At 29.4% G+C, this 15,631-nt stretch overlaps 1 protein-coding gene across 1 annotated transcript; it reads left to right on the top strand.

Moving 5' to 3' along the window:
- The first annotated feature begins 6,616 nt into the window (after positions 1-6,616).
- On the top strand, positions 6,617-14,057 carry LOC135960213 (probable cytochrome P450 4aa1). The gene is made up of 4 exons (XM_065511448.1): positions 6,617-6,743; positions 11,920-12,091; positions 12,161-12,608; positions 12,940-14,057. The coding sequence occupies exons 1-4, from the start codon at positions 6,726-6,728 to the stop codon at positions 13,814-13,816; spliced, it is 1,515 nt and encodes a 504-aa protein (XP_065367520.1). The 5' UTR covers positions 6,617-6,725; the 3' UTR covers positions 13,817-14,057.
- Positions 14,058-15,631: the final 1,574 nt, after the last annotated feature.

The following is a 15,631-nucleotide window of genomic DNA, read 5'->3' as shown; positions in this document are numbered from 1 at the left end:
GACTTTTTTTTTCAAAATGGACCCTTTTTTAATCTTTTTTTTTAGATCAAACAAAAGCTTAGATATTATCCTTGAAGACCCTTTTGGTCGCTTAGTGGGATGCGAGTGGGATATCTATCAAAATAAATATTTTTTAACTCAAGACTTACAATTTTTGACTTTTTTTTTTTGCAAATACGATTTATTTTGATAGATATCCCACTCGCATCCCACTAAGGGACTAAAAATATCTTAAAGGAATGGACCTAGGCTTTCTTTTGAGCAAAAAAAAAAAAATTAAAAAAGGGCCCATATTGGAAAAAAATTTTGATTTTGCAAAAAAAAATTAAAAAATTGTATGTCTTGCGTTACAAAATATTTATTTTGATAGATATCCCACTCGCATCCCACTAAGGGACTAAAAATATCTTAAAGGAATGGACCTAAGCTTTCTTTTGACTACAAAAAAAATTTTAAAAAAAGGGCCCATTTGGAAAAAAAATCGTATTTGCAAAAAAAAAAGTCAAAAATTGTAAGTCTTGAGTTAAAAAATATTTATTTTGATAGATATCCCACTCGCATCCCACTAAGCGACCAAAAGGGTCTTCAAGGATAATATCTAAGCTTTTGTTTGACCTAAAAAAAAAGATTAAAAAAGGGTCCATTTTGAAAAAAAAAAGTCAACAAAGTTTTTGATTTTGCAAAAAAAGTCAAAAATTTTATGTTTTGAGTTACAAAATATTTATTTTGATAGATATCCCACTCGCATCCCACTAAGCGACCAAGTAGGTGTTCAAGGAAAATATCTAAACTTTATTTTAAGAAAAGTTTTTGATTTCGGAAAAAAAATATTAAAAATTTTTTATTTTTTTTTTTAAATATTTTTTTTCGAAAGATCGAAGAAATAGCTATCTATACTATTTGGGACACATTTTGCTAAGAACAATAGGTAATAAGTTACATGGATAAGAAAAAACCCCTGTTTGACCAATGTTGTTGAAAAATTGTGTCTGAGTTACTATCCAATAGAGCTAACCTTGGTGCAAATTTCATTCCGATCGGAAGACATCGATTTCAAAAGTTGGTTCACTTGACATGAAATGCCCCATATATATTCTGGTTTTTTGATACATTTTGTTAAAGCTGCCTAAAAGTATGCTTTAGTCTATATATATAAAAATGAAATAGTCCATGTATGTAATGGCATCATGTGATAACGGCTGGAGCGATTTGGCTGATTTTTTTTTATTCGATTCGAAATTTTCAGGAGATGGTTTGTAAAGAGAAAAAAAATCAAAAATTCCGGTTAAATTCGGAAATTTTTTTGTTTTGAGTTCTGTCAAGCCCGACAAAAATATTTTTCTTCTGTTAATTGTCAGTAGTTTTTAGTTTAAAATAATAAAGGGTTTTTTATAGATATTAAAAAGGGGTTTCCCTATTTTATTTCAATTTAAAGTTCTTCGCCTCTATAAAATAAATAAAAATAAGGTTTAAAACGAAAGAGGGTCAAGTGTAACAGTTATATATTAATAACTCCCTAAGGTAGGCAATGGATATTTGTATAGCATCGATGTTATTATGTACTGTAGTACTAATAATAAAACTACGTTTTATTATTTATCTGCAATGTTGCAAGTTATTAAAAAACTGTCATAATTTTTTCATTTAATTAGATTTCTTAAATATTTTGATTATTTTCACATTGTTGTTGTATTGTTTCATGCGTGAATGAATATGTATATGGATTGCAATTATAATATTTTTTGTAATTTGAAAATATTTGTCAATCACACGCTAAATAGCAATAAAAGTAACACTTCGTTCAGAACACTTGAAAGTGTGCAAATATTGAACTGTAATAAAACGTAAGTATTTAAGCAAGTTAGTATTTATTTAGTAATCGATTAGTAGAAGCGAAAACAAAAACTACTGAACGTACACACAAAAATATCAAATATAGGTAAAGATAGATATACTGACGCGTCATGACGTTTATGTCTCATTCTTAAGAGATTTGCATCGAGACGAAAATTGAAAATATTTATTCAGCGAATATAATTGATGCCACCAGCTACAGCATAAGAAAAGAGGTAGTTAAATGTTTGCATTTATTTTTCATAAAAAACTTAGTATGGTTCAACAATTAATTAAGAGTTTAGTTTTATATTTTAGAGAAACGTTTCATCATATTTTTTTAGATGCTTAAAAACTTTCGCAATAATGTTTTTTATTCTGTAAAGTACTAAATGTATAAAAGTTGTTTGTGTCTCAACGTTTTTATTACAATTGTTATCAAGTTAATGCTTAATTTTCTATTAAGTTTTTATTTGTATAATTTCTAAGGCAAGCAAGCAACACTTGATAAATTTTTGCAAATATTTGTCTAATAAAAATTGCTAATATTGATTTATTAGACAATGAAAATTTCAATTAAAATTATGATGTAAACGGTTTACTGGACTTTTTTCGAGAATACATGAGAAGTGTGTAATAATCAAAGTACATGAAACAAATATCAAATGAAATGAATGAAAAACAATTAAGAATGTAGTGTCGGTCAAGCCCGACCATATGAATAAATGAGCAAATTTAATTAACAATTTTCGATTTTAGAAAACTGACAAAATTGGGCAAAGTATACTATACATAGTAAAGTTCTATTGGTTGTATTACTTAATCTCAGTTTTTTTCTTCGAAAATGTAGAATAGTATAGTAGAACGCACACGATGATTATACCTAGACACTTCTCACTCGTTATGAGTCGTTCGTATTGTGTGACTATATCTAGATTATGGAATACAATGATTTCATATGAGGATCGTAGATTTTCACATAGTTTGTCAAATTTCAAAATGATTTTTCTATCTAATTTATGAAAGAATTTTGAATCGATATTTTTGCCAGCCGAAGCTGACTATGATACATTCAAACGGGTGAAACTATTAAAAGAGTCAATATTTAACAACACATCATTTTGTATTGCTCTAAAAAATTTGTTTAAAAAGTATTTAATTGAATACGCTCTTTTTATAATTTTAATTTGTTTATTTTACCATGGGCTATCAATCTTTTTTTTTAATAATATTTAAGTTTGTGCAAATACTAGGGAATTTCTTCATATTCTTTTTTTTTTCTTTCTTCTATTTCACTAATTTTGTAAGTCATATAAATGTTTGTATTAATACTTTTATTAATGTAATTAAATTGATTTAGTTGTAGTCCTGCTAATTTTGGCCCTAAGGGCTTGCGGCATTTTTGAAATATAAATAAAATAAAATAAAAATAAAATAAATTTTGTGCTAACAAGGCGTTATATGCGGGAAGTTTTGCTTTGCTTCTCTAATTTGAAAAAAAAGTACAGCTGAAGCACACCGATTGCTCACCGAAGCTAATGGTAAATGTGTTTCATCGGTTTCAACATGCCAGAGATAAGTTGTGCGGTTCAATTCAGTGGTAATTCTAACACGGAAGACAAAGATCGCCCAGGCCAGTCAAAAAATGTTGAAGACCAAGAATTGGAGGAATTACTCCATGAAGATTGTTGTCAAACTCAACAAGAGATTGTAAAATCATTGTCAGCTACTCAAGAAGCAATTTCATAACTTTGCAAGCATCAGGATTCATCCAAAAGCACGGAAATTGGGTACCATACGAATTGAAGCCGAGATATCTTGAAAGACGATTTTGTATGTCCGAAAAGTAGCTTGAACGATATAAAAGAAAATCATTTTTGCAACGAATTATTACTTGCGATGACAAAAGGATCCATTACGATAACCCGAAGCGTAAGAGATCGTATGTGAAGAACGTCCAACCGGCCGAGTCGACACCAAAGCCAAATATCCTTGTCGCTAAGGTAATTATCTGTATTTGGTGGGAGCAAAAGAGTCTATCAATTATTTTTTTTTTAAGTTATACACCTAATAAAAAATAAAAATTTTAATAATAATTTGAAAATAATTTAGTTTTGTCTTTTTTGTGTCTTTTTTGCTCTTTTGTGATCACAGGTGATCGTACCGTTTTAATATTTCAGTTCAATATCATATGAAAATTAATTTCGGATTAAAAATATAATTGATCGCAAATTATGATCCTTCTTCCATTTGGGCCACTATTTGCCGACTTAAGACCACGTTTATATTTCAGTTCATTTTCATATGAAAAAGAGATTTTAGGTTGAAAATGAACTCGTAAGTGATCACAGATGATAGTCTTTTTTCTATTTGGACAACTATTTATCAACTTATATCCGCATTTATGTTTCAGTAAATATTAAGGTATTCAATTAATCGGGTTTCTGATTTAATCGGTTAATCGAGCAAATAATTAATCGAGGTTTAGATTTAATCGGTTAATAATCGATTAATTTTAAATTATTCGATTAACCGAATAATTTCCATTTCAATTTTAAATTGAAAAGAAAAACAAGAATTTTGTGTACTTATACAAGGAGGCGCAAAAGTAATCCTCCGATTAGCCCCTAATGTCAGTTCTGTTTTGATATTTGTGTAGTAAACACATGCGAAATACACGTTAATAAACAATGTTACGCTACACTGCTCCAGAACGCGGAATATTGCTGACTATTTATTTGACCAATAATCGGTCGGTGACTTCATCAAAAATAGTCATGAGTGATGAGGCCCATTTCCATATTAGCGGGTACGTAAATAAGCAAAATTTACGCTTCTGGGGCACTGAAAATCCGCGTGTAACCCACGAAGAGCCATTACACCCGCTCAAAGTCACTGTATGGTGTGCTGTTTTCGCTGGAGGAGTCATCGGACCTTTTTTCTTCGAAGACGTCGCGGGCCAAACGGTTACTGTGAATGGTGTGCGCTACAGAGCAATGATCAACGAGTTCTTTTTGCCGCAACTTGATGAATTGGGGTTGGAAAACATGTGGTTCCAATAGGACGGTGCAACGGCACACACTGCACGTGCCACAACCGATATGCTGAAGGATGCATTTCCCGGGCGCCTAATCTTCCGTTTTGGCGATTTGCACTGGCCAGTAATATCGCCTGATTTGACCGCTCCAGACTTCTTTTTGTTGGGGCTTTTTGCCGGGTTTATGCCAACAAGCCTCAGACTCTTGCAGCTCTTAAAGACAATATCCGTCAAGAATGTGAGGACCTATCGCCGGAAGTTTTGGCCAAAGTGATTGAAAATGCTATAAAAATGACAATTAACTGTGGCGGCGGCCACATGACATCATATTCTCGACTTGATGTAAAAAAAATTAAAAGACCAAATAAAAATAATCCACAAGAAGAATCAAAGTTTTTCATTTTTTTTTAATTACAGCCAAAAAACATCGGAAGTTTACTTTTCAACAAAACAATAAATAAACATGTGAGTTTTTTTAGGATTTTAGGGAGATCTTCTGAAATAATATTTTTAAAAAAGAATAAAATTTAAACGATTTCGTTTTAAACGATTTTTTTTTAGTTTTAATAATAATTGAATTGAAAAAAACTCTCTCGCTGATTGTAGATGTTGGAGAAATCGATAGTAAGGCATGATACAGAATATCCAATTTCTCAGTTCTTCTTTTAGTTTTTTCTATGCATCATAAGCATTCTCCATTATACCATGGGAGTCCTTTTTGGATTTTTTCAGATTTTGTATACTTTAATAGTTTCTTTAGGCTGTGATAAACGACTAGTTTCAGTAATATCTTCAGTTTCGTCTATTACCATATCGTCCTCCGACTCATTAGGACAAAGTTCATCATAGAACATTCTAGAAAAAAGGGTCATTTGCAAATTCCTTAGTGTCAGTTTTCGTACTATACTTCAAAAAACTATTGCTAGAAGGGATTGTTTAAGAGTTGAGAAATAAATTTTGTGTGTTTAAAACTGTATTTCTATATAAAGTGTAAAAAAGAACAAATTTCGGTTAATGGGTTTATTTGTTATTTGAAAATCGTCAATTTTGAATTATTCGAACAGTTAATATTCACATGAAAAATCCATTTTGGGTGGAAGAAATGTATAAGTGATCACACATTATCACCGTTTCCGACTTACAGTCACTATTATGTTTTACTTAATTTTCATATGAAAAGTAGATTTTTTGGTTGAAAATATATGTGATCACAGATGATCGTGCTTTTGCCATTTGGACTACTATTCAACGACTTATAACAGTCCATTCACCATCTAAGTAAATAAAGTACATAAATTTTCGTTTACACCCAATATTAATTCAAAATCACGTAAATCCTCCTAAAAACCGAGGACAGTTGAAAGCATAAATTCAACTTAAAAACACATACAAACATACATGCATGAGTATGTGACTCTTTAAAGAAAAGACAAAATCTATTGACACATCTATCGACTAAGTACACGCTAGATCGATTAACGAAACGAATAATGATGTCTCAGCAACCGCTCCCAACACACCAACACAACTCTAGCATCAACAGCATAATGTGCGACATGATCATTATTTAGTAAGTACGCACAAGTAAACTGTTAATATGGAGATTTAGAGAGTACCCTTTTCCAACATCCGAACCCGAATGTACATAGATACCTTAAAATGTTTATAAATACAGGTGTTGTGGGTTAGAAGATAACATTTCGATCTTAACTATTAACGGGCGTGAGCAAAACGTATTAGAATAATTATTATATTTAAAAAATATTTATATTTTTTTCTTTCAATTTCATTTATATACAATTAATTATTTAAAAAATATATAACGGTTTTGTTAATTTTAATTAATAATTAAAAAATGTTTGTACAAAAAGTGGTGAGTTCTGTTTTTTAAAACATTAAAACCAAGTGCTAAAATTAACAAAAAAATGTATTTAAAACATAAAACTAAAAATCAATTACGAAATTTACATTTAAAAACTAATTAACATCAATAAAAAATAAAAAAATATGTGTAATTATTTTTCCCATAACAGACACAACATTTGTAAAAAATGTAAATTGAAATTTTGAAAAAAAAAACTGAAATAAAATAAAAAAAATAAATTTATAAATAACCAGTCTATCCAGAGAAAGAATAAAAAAAAAATCATAATCACTATTTTTAATTAGTGTTGAAGTGTTAATTTCAAAATTAAATATTGAAAATAAAGTTAAATAGGAGCGGAAGCATTAAATACAAACTTTACTGGATACAATAACATATACAAACTTAAACTAACTCCAAGACAATTATAAACATACAAATCTAGCTGTGGGATTATTGGAAAAAATGCTAAAATGAAGATGAAATACAACCAAAACTGTGTTCACAAATATCTAGCTCGTTGTGTACTTAAAAATCACCTTGAAATTATCTAATGAATGTGAAGATCTTTGCCAAAATATATTTCAGGTCATCGTCATTTTATTGTGTTTAAACAAGTGATTTTTATATTTATTTATTCAACACCAGGCATTTAGGAAGAAAGTTCTGAAGTTTTGAACATTTGTAATTTAGTTTGCAGGATATTATTTAAGTAAATGGTTGTCCCAAACTCTTTGTGATAGGAAAAACTTATTCACAAACTGGATGATAAATAGTATTTTATAGAAATATTGTGTCTTAAACTTTAATTTAAAAATATGTCCCAAAGCATTTTTAAAAGAAATGTGTCTCAGAATTAATTTCTAATTTTCGTGCCCTAAAATGTTTTCAATAGAAAATATCGTGTCCCAAAATGTTTTCTATAGAAAATATTGTGTTCCAAAATGTTTTCTATAGAAGATATTTTGATAAAATATATTTGTCATAGAAAATATTGTGTCCAAATTTTTTTCTATATATAATAGTTTGGGACACATTATTTTCTATAGAAAAATTCTTGGACACAATATTTTGTATAGAAAACACTTTAGGACACAATATTTTCTATAGAAAATAATGTGTCCCAAACTATTTTCTATAGAAAATAATGTGTCCCAAACTATTTTCTATAGAAAATAATGTGTCCCAAACTATTTTCTATAGAAAATAATGTGTCCCAAACTATTTTCTATAGAAAATAATGTGTCCCAAACTATTTTCTGTAGAAAATAATGTGTCCCAAACTATTTTCTGTAGAAATATTGTGTCCCAAACTATTTTCTATAGAAAATATTGTGTCCCAAAATGTTTTCTATAGAAAATATTGTGTCCCAAAATGTTTTCTATAGAAAATATTGTGTCCCAAAATGTTTTCTATAGAAAATATTGTGTCCCAAAATGTTTTCTATAGAAAATATTGTGTCCCAAAATGTTTTCTATAGAAAATATTGTGTCCCAAAATGTTTTCTATAGAAAATATTGTGTCCCAAAATGTTTTCTATAGAAAATATTGTGTCCCAAAATGTTTTCTATAGAAAATATTGTGTCCCAAAATGTTTTCTATAGAAAATATTGTGTCCCAAAATGTTTTCTATAGAAAATATTGTGTCCCAAAATGTTTTCTATAGAAAATATTGTGTCCCAAAATGTTTTCTATAGAAAATATTGTGTCCCAAAATGTTTTCTATAGAAAATATTGTGTCCCAAAATGTTTTCTATAGAAAATATTGTGTCCCAACTATTTTCTATAGAAAATATTGTGTCCCCAACTATTTTCTATAGAAAATATTGTGTCCCCAACTATTTTCTATAGAAAATATTGTGTCCCCAACTATTTTCTATAGAAAATATTGTGTCCCCAACTATTTTCTATAGAAAATATTGTGTCCCCAACTATTTTCTATAGAAAATATTGTGTCCCCAACTATTTTCTATAGAAAATATTGTGTCCCCAACTATTTTCTATAGAAAATATTGTGTCCCCAACTATTTTCTATAGAAAATATTGTGTCCCCAACTATTTTCTATAGAAAATATTGTGTCCCCAACTATTTTCTATAGAAAATATTGTGTCCCCAACTATTTTCTATAGAAAATATTGTGTCCCCAACTATTTTCTATAGAAAATATTGTGTCCCCAACTATTTTCTATAGAAAATATTGTGTCCCCAACTATTTTCTATAGAAAATATTGTGTCCCCAACTATTTTCTATAGAAAATATTGTGTCCCCAACTATTTTCTATAGAAAATATTGTGTCCCCAACTATTTTCTATAGAAAATATTGTGTCCCCAACTATTTTCTATAGAAAATATTGTGTCCCCAACTATTTTCTATAGAAAATATTGTGTCCCAAAATGTTTTTTATAAAAAATATTGTGTCTCTAATTTGTTCAATAGAAAATATTATGTCCCAATATGTTTTCTATAAAAAATAATGTTTTCTAGATAGAAAAAATATGTTTCGAACAGAAAATACTCTCACATAATATGTTTTTATAGAAAATATTGTGTCATAATATGTTTCCTATAGAACATATTATGTCCCAATATGTTTTCTGTAGAAAATATTGTGAACCAAGTTTTTTTCTATTGTTATTTTCTAGAAAAGTTGTGGCACAAAATATGTATTCTATAAAAATATTCCAAATCTAAAAGAATTGCTTATCTTTTGAAGCCAAGAACGAATCAAGCCAATATCGGATATTCAATAACAAATTGAAGGGTATCCCAGAGAGAGCATTCTGCATCGATCGAAATAAATAGTAATCGTACGGGGCACGGCCTCCAATTCTTGGTCTATACCGAACAAACCATCTCTCGCACGTTGAAACCGATGGAACACATTCACCATAAGCTTTGGTGTGCAATCGGTGTGCTTCAACTGCATCTTTTTTTTAATTAAAGAAGTAAAGCAAAACTTCCCGCACAAAAACTTTATTGTTTACACTATAATGTTCAATAAATAAGTGAGAATAAATGACATAATGTACCTTCCAAAATGACCTATAAGTTATTAAAAACAAAAACCGCATTCAAAAGATACGCTATAAATTGCAAATCCATAATTTTTAATATAACTTCTGTATATGTATAGGTTCAAAGTTCATAATGCTGAATATTATCGATTTCAGAAGAGTTTTTCGATTCGTCCCTCTATGTAAATGAGGACAATTATTTTAGATTCACGAATTTAAGAAATTTAATAGGATTTGTTTCACGAATTAAATTAAACGAATGAAAAAGAAAAATTCTTCTGCATTGTATTGATGCATCATGATGTGATGAATAAGAAAAAAGTTAGAAAAACATTTTGAATAAGGATTTCAGTTTCCTAGCAGAGATACAAAATAAAGTTCTCAAATTAACCCCGAATTAATACTTTTAAGTATGTAGAAATACTTATATTTTTAATTAATAATAAAGAAATTCACAAACTTAAAAATTAAAAAAAGGAATACAATACAAAACTGTTTAATTGCTTAATGGAAATTTTGTGTATCAAATTGCCATTAAGCAATAAACTCCTTCACAAAACAAGTTCTTTTTATTAAAATTATAAAATTTCTCAAAAATCTAAAAAAATAGATACAAATTAATGAAATTAAATCACCATACTTAAAATATACTCATTAAATAAAATTTTATTTTTTTTTTTATTTTTGTAATAGGGTTAAGTAAATATTTAACAAATACGTGACATCTGCGGATGATTTTTTAATTTTAAAATAAAAAGTGTTAATGATTTGAATTTGTTTTTAATGCGCTTAAAACCGTTCACCTACGTTTTTTGGTCATTTGACATTTAACTAAATATAATGATGACGAATGTCAATTGTTAAGCGCGACACGAGTGTTACCAATAACTGAACATGGATGTGATTTAATTTTTAAGAAAACTCCATCAATGCATGCGCAAAAATCATAAATTATTAGTTTTGTTATATGTACTTTTTCCTTAAATTGACAAATTGTTTTCTTTTGTGTTGTATTTGACAATGGCTGTAGGGGAACACACAAATTTCAAGGTCTAATTGGCGGAAATATCAATGAAATATTTAAGAATTATTAGTAGTAATAAAGTTAATGTGTAAACAATTACTTTGTAAAACAAACTAAAAGTGAAAACATAGGAATTTACATGAATATAAAGCTTAACCAGAGATGCTTTATACAATTAAATATTTTTTTTATATTAGACAAATAATGAGGAAAAACTTTATTTAAGTAAATATCAGAATTATTAACAATGGAAACTTTTTTTGAAAATTGTATTTCGTAATATCAGTTTTCAAAACCATGACCTCTTAAAAAAACTCAACACTTGGAGTAAAACTACTCCTAGACAAGATAATTTAATAGGAAGAGAGTTTAAGAAATTCCCAAAAATTACTCCAGGCAGGTTATCAATAATCTAAAATTGGAAAACCTTGCGAAAAAACCATACTGCTAGTATACAATTTGCCTAAGAACATTTAAATTGATCGTGACAGAAATGGAATGCTGGCTGATCACTTTCGAAAGTATTTTTTTTTTATTTTTTTTTCGAATTGTTTTTTAAAATTTTTAAATTTTTTTTTTAATTTTTTTTTTTTGGTTTTTAAAATTTTTTTTTAATCTTCTGGTGAAAAAATAATCGGGTTAAAAAATATTTGTTTCCGATTTTGACCTATTGTAGGTCCAACTATGGTCTTATATATGTAGTTGCAAAGGTCTTTGAAATATCTATCATTAGAAATCCATATTGTCTATATTAATGACTTAGTAATCCAGATATAGGTCAAAAATCGAGGAAACTTTATGTCTCAGCCATTTGTGGACCGATTTGCTCGATTATAAATAGCAACCGAGCCGGAAGAATTCCGGAGATATTGATATATGAATCGTGTATGTAAGTTATTTGGCTTCGGATAGTTGATTTCAACAGACAGACGGACATGGCTTTATCAACTCCGCTATCTATAAGGATCCAGAATATATGTATATACTTTATAGAGTCGGAAAATTATATTGTGGAAATTACAAACGGAATATATACCCTTCTCATGAAGGTGAAGGGTATAAAAATATAGTTAGCAAACATTGATTAATTAATAAAATTCCCAACTAAATAAATATTTGAAAATTCTTCCTGTGTATTTACAGATTGAGAATGCCACCCAATCAGAACTATGGAGTTTTTTCACATTATCACTGGGCGTATTTGTCATCTATACATTTTGGGGTTACTTGAAAACAGTTTTTCTCTCTTTAAAGCTTTCAGGACCCGCCCCAGTGCCCATATTGGGCAATTGTCTGCTTATCAAGGAAAAGGATTGTAAGTTTTATTCATTTCTTAATATAAACAAATATCTACAATAATTGCATTCATCTTGAAATTTTATAGTAATGCGCAATCGTGCCGCTAATGCTTTCAGCTTATATGGTTCCCTAGTACGCATTTGGGTATTGTTATTTCCATTTTTTGTGGTCCTTCAGCCGGATGATTTACAGCTGATCTTATCCTCAAAGAAACATACCAACAAAGTGTTTTTCTATCGTTTGATGCATAATTTTTTGGGCAATGGCTTGATTACCAGCAGCGGTGACAAATGGCACAATCATAGACGTTTAATACAGCCAACGTTTCATTTGAGTATTTTGGAACGTTTTATTGGCACTTTTGCTGATGCCTCACAAGCTCTGTACGAAACTTTGGCTGACATTGAAACACAGGAAATAAATATAGCAACATATGTTAATAATTGTGTGGTGGATATATTAAATGAAGCGGTTTTGGGAGTGCCAGTTAAGAAAAAGAATAATATTGACATGGAAAAATCACCTTTCAGGCAGTAAGTATTATAAAATAGCAAGTTAACATATAATACAGATATGAATCAGCTGGTTTCAGTAATATGGCAATAGAAAACAAACAAAAGAAAATGTCAAAAAGGTTGTTTGGACAACTGTCATTGGTTGCATATCTGTACTAATATGTGCCCTTTTTATTAGGGAAATATACAGACGAAATGAAATTTTATTTGGTTTATCACCAAATTTTTTCAAATTACTCTTAAAGTACTGTCGGTTAAAATTATTAATGGGGGTCAGAGGTTTAACCTTATTCATATTTATCCTATTAAAAACCATATCTATATGTATTCTCTTGTTCTCTTTCCCCAGAGGCAAATTGGTCATACCACAACGTTTCCTGCAACCTTGGCTCTTATGGGACAGTCTCTACCACATGACAAAACTGGCTTCAGACGAACTTGATCAAAAGAAACGTCTGCATGATTTTACACGAAAAATGATAACGAAACGTCGTGAATTGAAGAGTAACAATAATGAGATTGATAAAAAATGCCTACTAGACTATATGATCGATATATCGGATAACAATCCCGATTTCACTGAAGAAGATATAGTCAATGAAGCCTGTACTTTCATGTTAGCTGGCCAAGACTCCGTAGGAGCAGCTGTGGCATTTACAATATTTCTATTGGCCCAAAATCCCGACTGCCAGGAGAAATGCGAAGCTGAAATTGAGCGAATCTTTGGTGACGATAATCGAGCGCCCACTATGCAAGATTTACGTGATATGCGTTACATGGAGATGTGCATTAAGGAATCGTTGCGTTTGTATCCCAGTGTACCCTTGATAGCACGTAAATTGGGCGAAGATGTGCGTCTGGCCAAATACACTCTACCGGCCGGCAGTAATGTTTTTATATGTCCCTATGCCACCCACCGTTTGGAACACATCTATCCCGAGCCGGAAAAATTCGATCCGGAACGTTTTACAGCGGAAAATGCAGAAAAAAGACATCCCTATGCTTTTTTGCCCTTCAGTGCGGGTCCACGTTATTGCATTGGCAATCGGTTTGCCATTATGGAAATGAAAACAGTAATTTCGAGATTAATACGTAGTTATTATATTTTGCCAGTGCCGGGAAAAACAGTATTTGAGGCCACATTTCGTATTACCCTAAGGGCTTCGGGAGGTTTGTGGGTACGTTTAAAGCCAAAAGAGCATAAAATGACAAATTTTAGTTATTAAACTTTACAAAAAAGAACTCCAAAAATCTTTTATAGTTTTATATATCAGATGTAAATTAGATTTAAGCATACATACGTTATCTAAAATATAAGAAGAGTTTTCAATCAAATACAACTTCAATCCTAATCGTGCGGAACATAGTCAACCACATGCCGTTTAACTCTAATTGGCTTTTATGTTAGCCGCTTGAAACACGCGTTAAAAAATGTGTTGGTAACGTCACCCCATCAATGGGCCAATAAACTGAGTTTTTTTACGACTCTAGGCGTTATCAGGTTGTGGCCATTAATTATCACCTTTAAACATGAAAATATTCATAATTCTTGATAAAGTTGTAGTAATTCATTTTAATTTTTGAATTCATTGGAAAAAAATGTTCATTAAGTTTTAAGAAATTCAGGTTTAAGGTAAATTAAAAAGAATATTACTTAATAATAATGATATATAAGTATAAATAAGTTAAAAGTTCTTATAGTATATAAATATTTATTGATTTTTATCACCAACAAATAACTTCAATTTTGTTTAGACCTCAAATACAAAATTCAATGAATCTGATGGATATGGTTTTGACTTGAAGAAATTATTAATATTATTTTTTTTTTTTTGTATTTTTGTTAGCTTTTAAGAAGTAAATAGTAATTAGGTGCTAATTTTTTTAATAAATATTCTAAATTTTGTTTTATTTACATTCTAGTTTCAAGAAATCTTATATTATTCTTAGTACAGATAATCATAATGATGATGATTAAATAACAAAATCTTAATGGAAATAAATTGGCAATGATTTACCTTGAAAAGTTCTAATTGAATGTGTTTAAGGTTCAAACTAGGGTTCCTAATCAGGAACATCTTTATAAAATATCTTCTTATAGTTATAGTATTATTTCTGCACAGATAAAACAGATGTGATTTGAAGCGAATCGACTGATTCAACAGAAAATCAGTTAATATAAAAGAATTGGATAATATTAATAAAACATATTCGATGTGATTTGCAGCCAATTGAAATATTAAATTACATACATATATCCATAGATATTTGTTCGATACTAGCAACAGAAAATCAGTTGGCATAATAGAATAACGATTTAAATACGACGATATACCAAAAACTATCGAAAATTCGATGGCACAATATCGATTACTAAATCGCCCACACTAATATTCATGTTTACAGAAAATGACAATTAAGAGAGCTATATTCGGCTATGCCGAATCTTATATACCCTTCACCAAATTATACTTTAAAATAATAATTTTAAATATTTTTAGGTAAACAAAAATTTTTATTTTAAAGTTTTTTTAATTTTTTTGGAAAAAATTTTTTTTCCAATTGTTTTTTAAATTTTATTTTTTGTTTTTTCAATTTTTTTAAAAAAAATATTTTTTTTAAATTTAAAATTTTTTTTAATGTTTTTATTTTAGCTGGTTAAAAAATATTTTTTCCGGTTTTGACCCATTGTAGGTTCAACTTACCTATGGTCATATATACGTCGTTGCAAAGGTCTTTGAAATATCTATCATTAGGTATTTCAAAGAGTCTATATTAATTACTTTGTAATCCAGATATAGGTCAAAAATCGAGGTTGTCCTGGTTTATTCCTTATATCTCAGCCTTTTGTGGACCGATTATCGATTTTAAATAGCAACCGAGCCGGAAGAATTCCGGAGATATTGATATATGAATTGTGTATGTAAGTTATTTGGGATTTCGGAAAGTTGATTTCAACAGACAGACATACTGCGTGTGGTGAGTGAGAAAAAGAACACAACAAAAACCCACCACCAAACTGTTATCTAATTCAACAACCA

This window comes from Calliphora vicina, chromosome 5 (genome assembly GCF_958450345.1).
Source record: "Calliphora vicina chromosome 5, idCalVici1.1, whole genome shotgun sequence".
Taxonomy (NCBI): domain Eukaryota; kingdom Metazoa; phylum Arthropoda; class Insecta; order Diptera; family Calliphoridae; genus Calliphora; species Calliphora vicina.
This window is presented reverse-complemented; position numbering and strand designations above follow the sequence as displayed.

Bases quoted from the DNA above. Each gene is read 5' to 3' on its own strand.
- LOC135960213 (XM_065511448.1), top strand. The intron at 12,092-12,160 runs GTAAGTTTTATT...GAAATTTTATAG, and splicing joins GCTTATCAAGGAAAAGGATT to TAATGCGCAATCGTGCCGCT. The intron at 12,609-12,939 runs GTAAGTATTATA...CTCTTTCCCCAG, and splicing joins GAAAAATCACCTTTCAGGCA to AGGCAAATTGGTCATACCAC.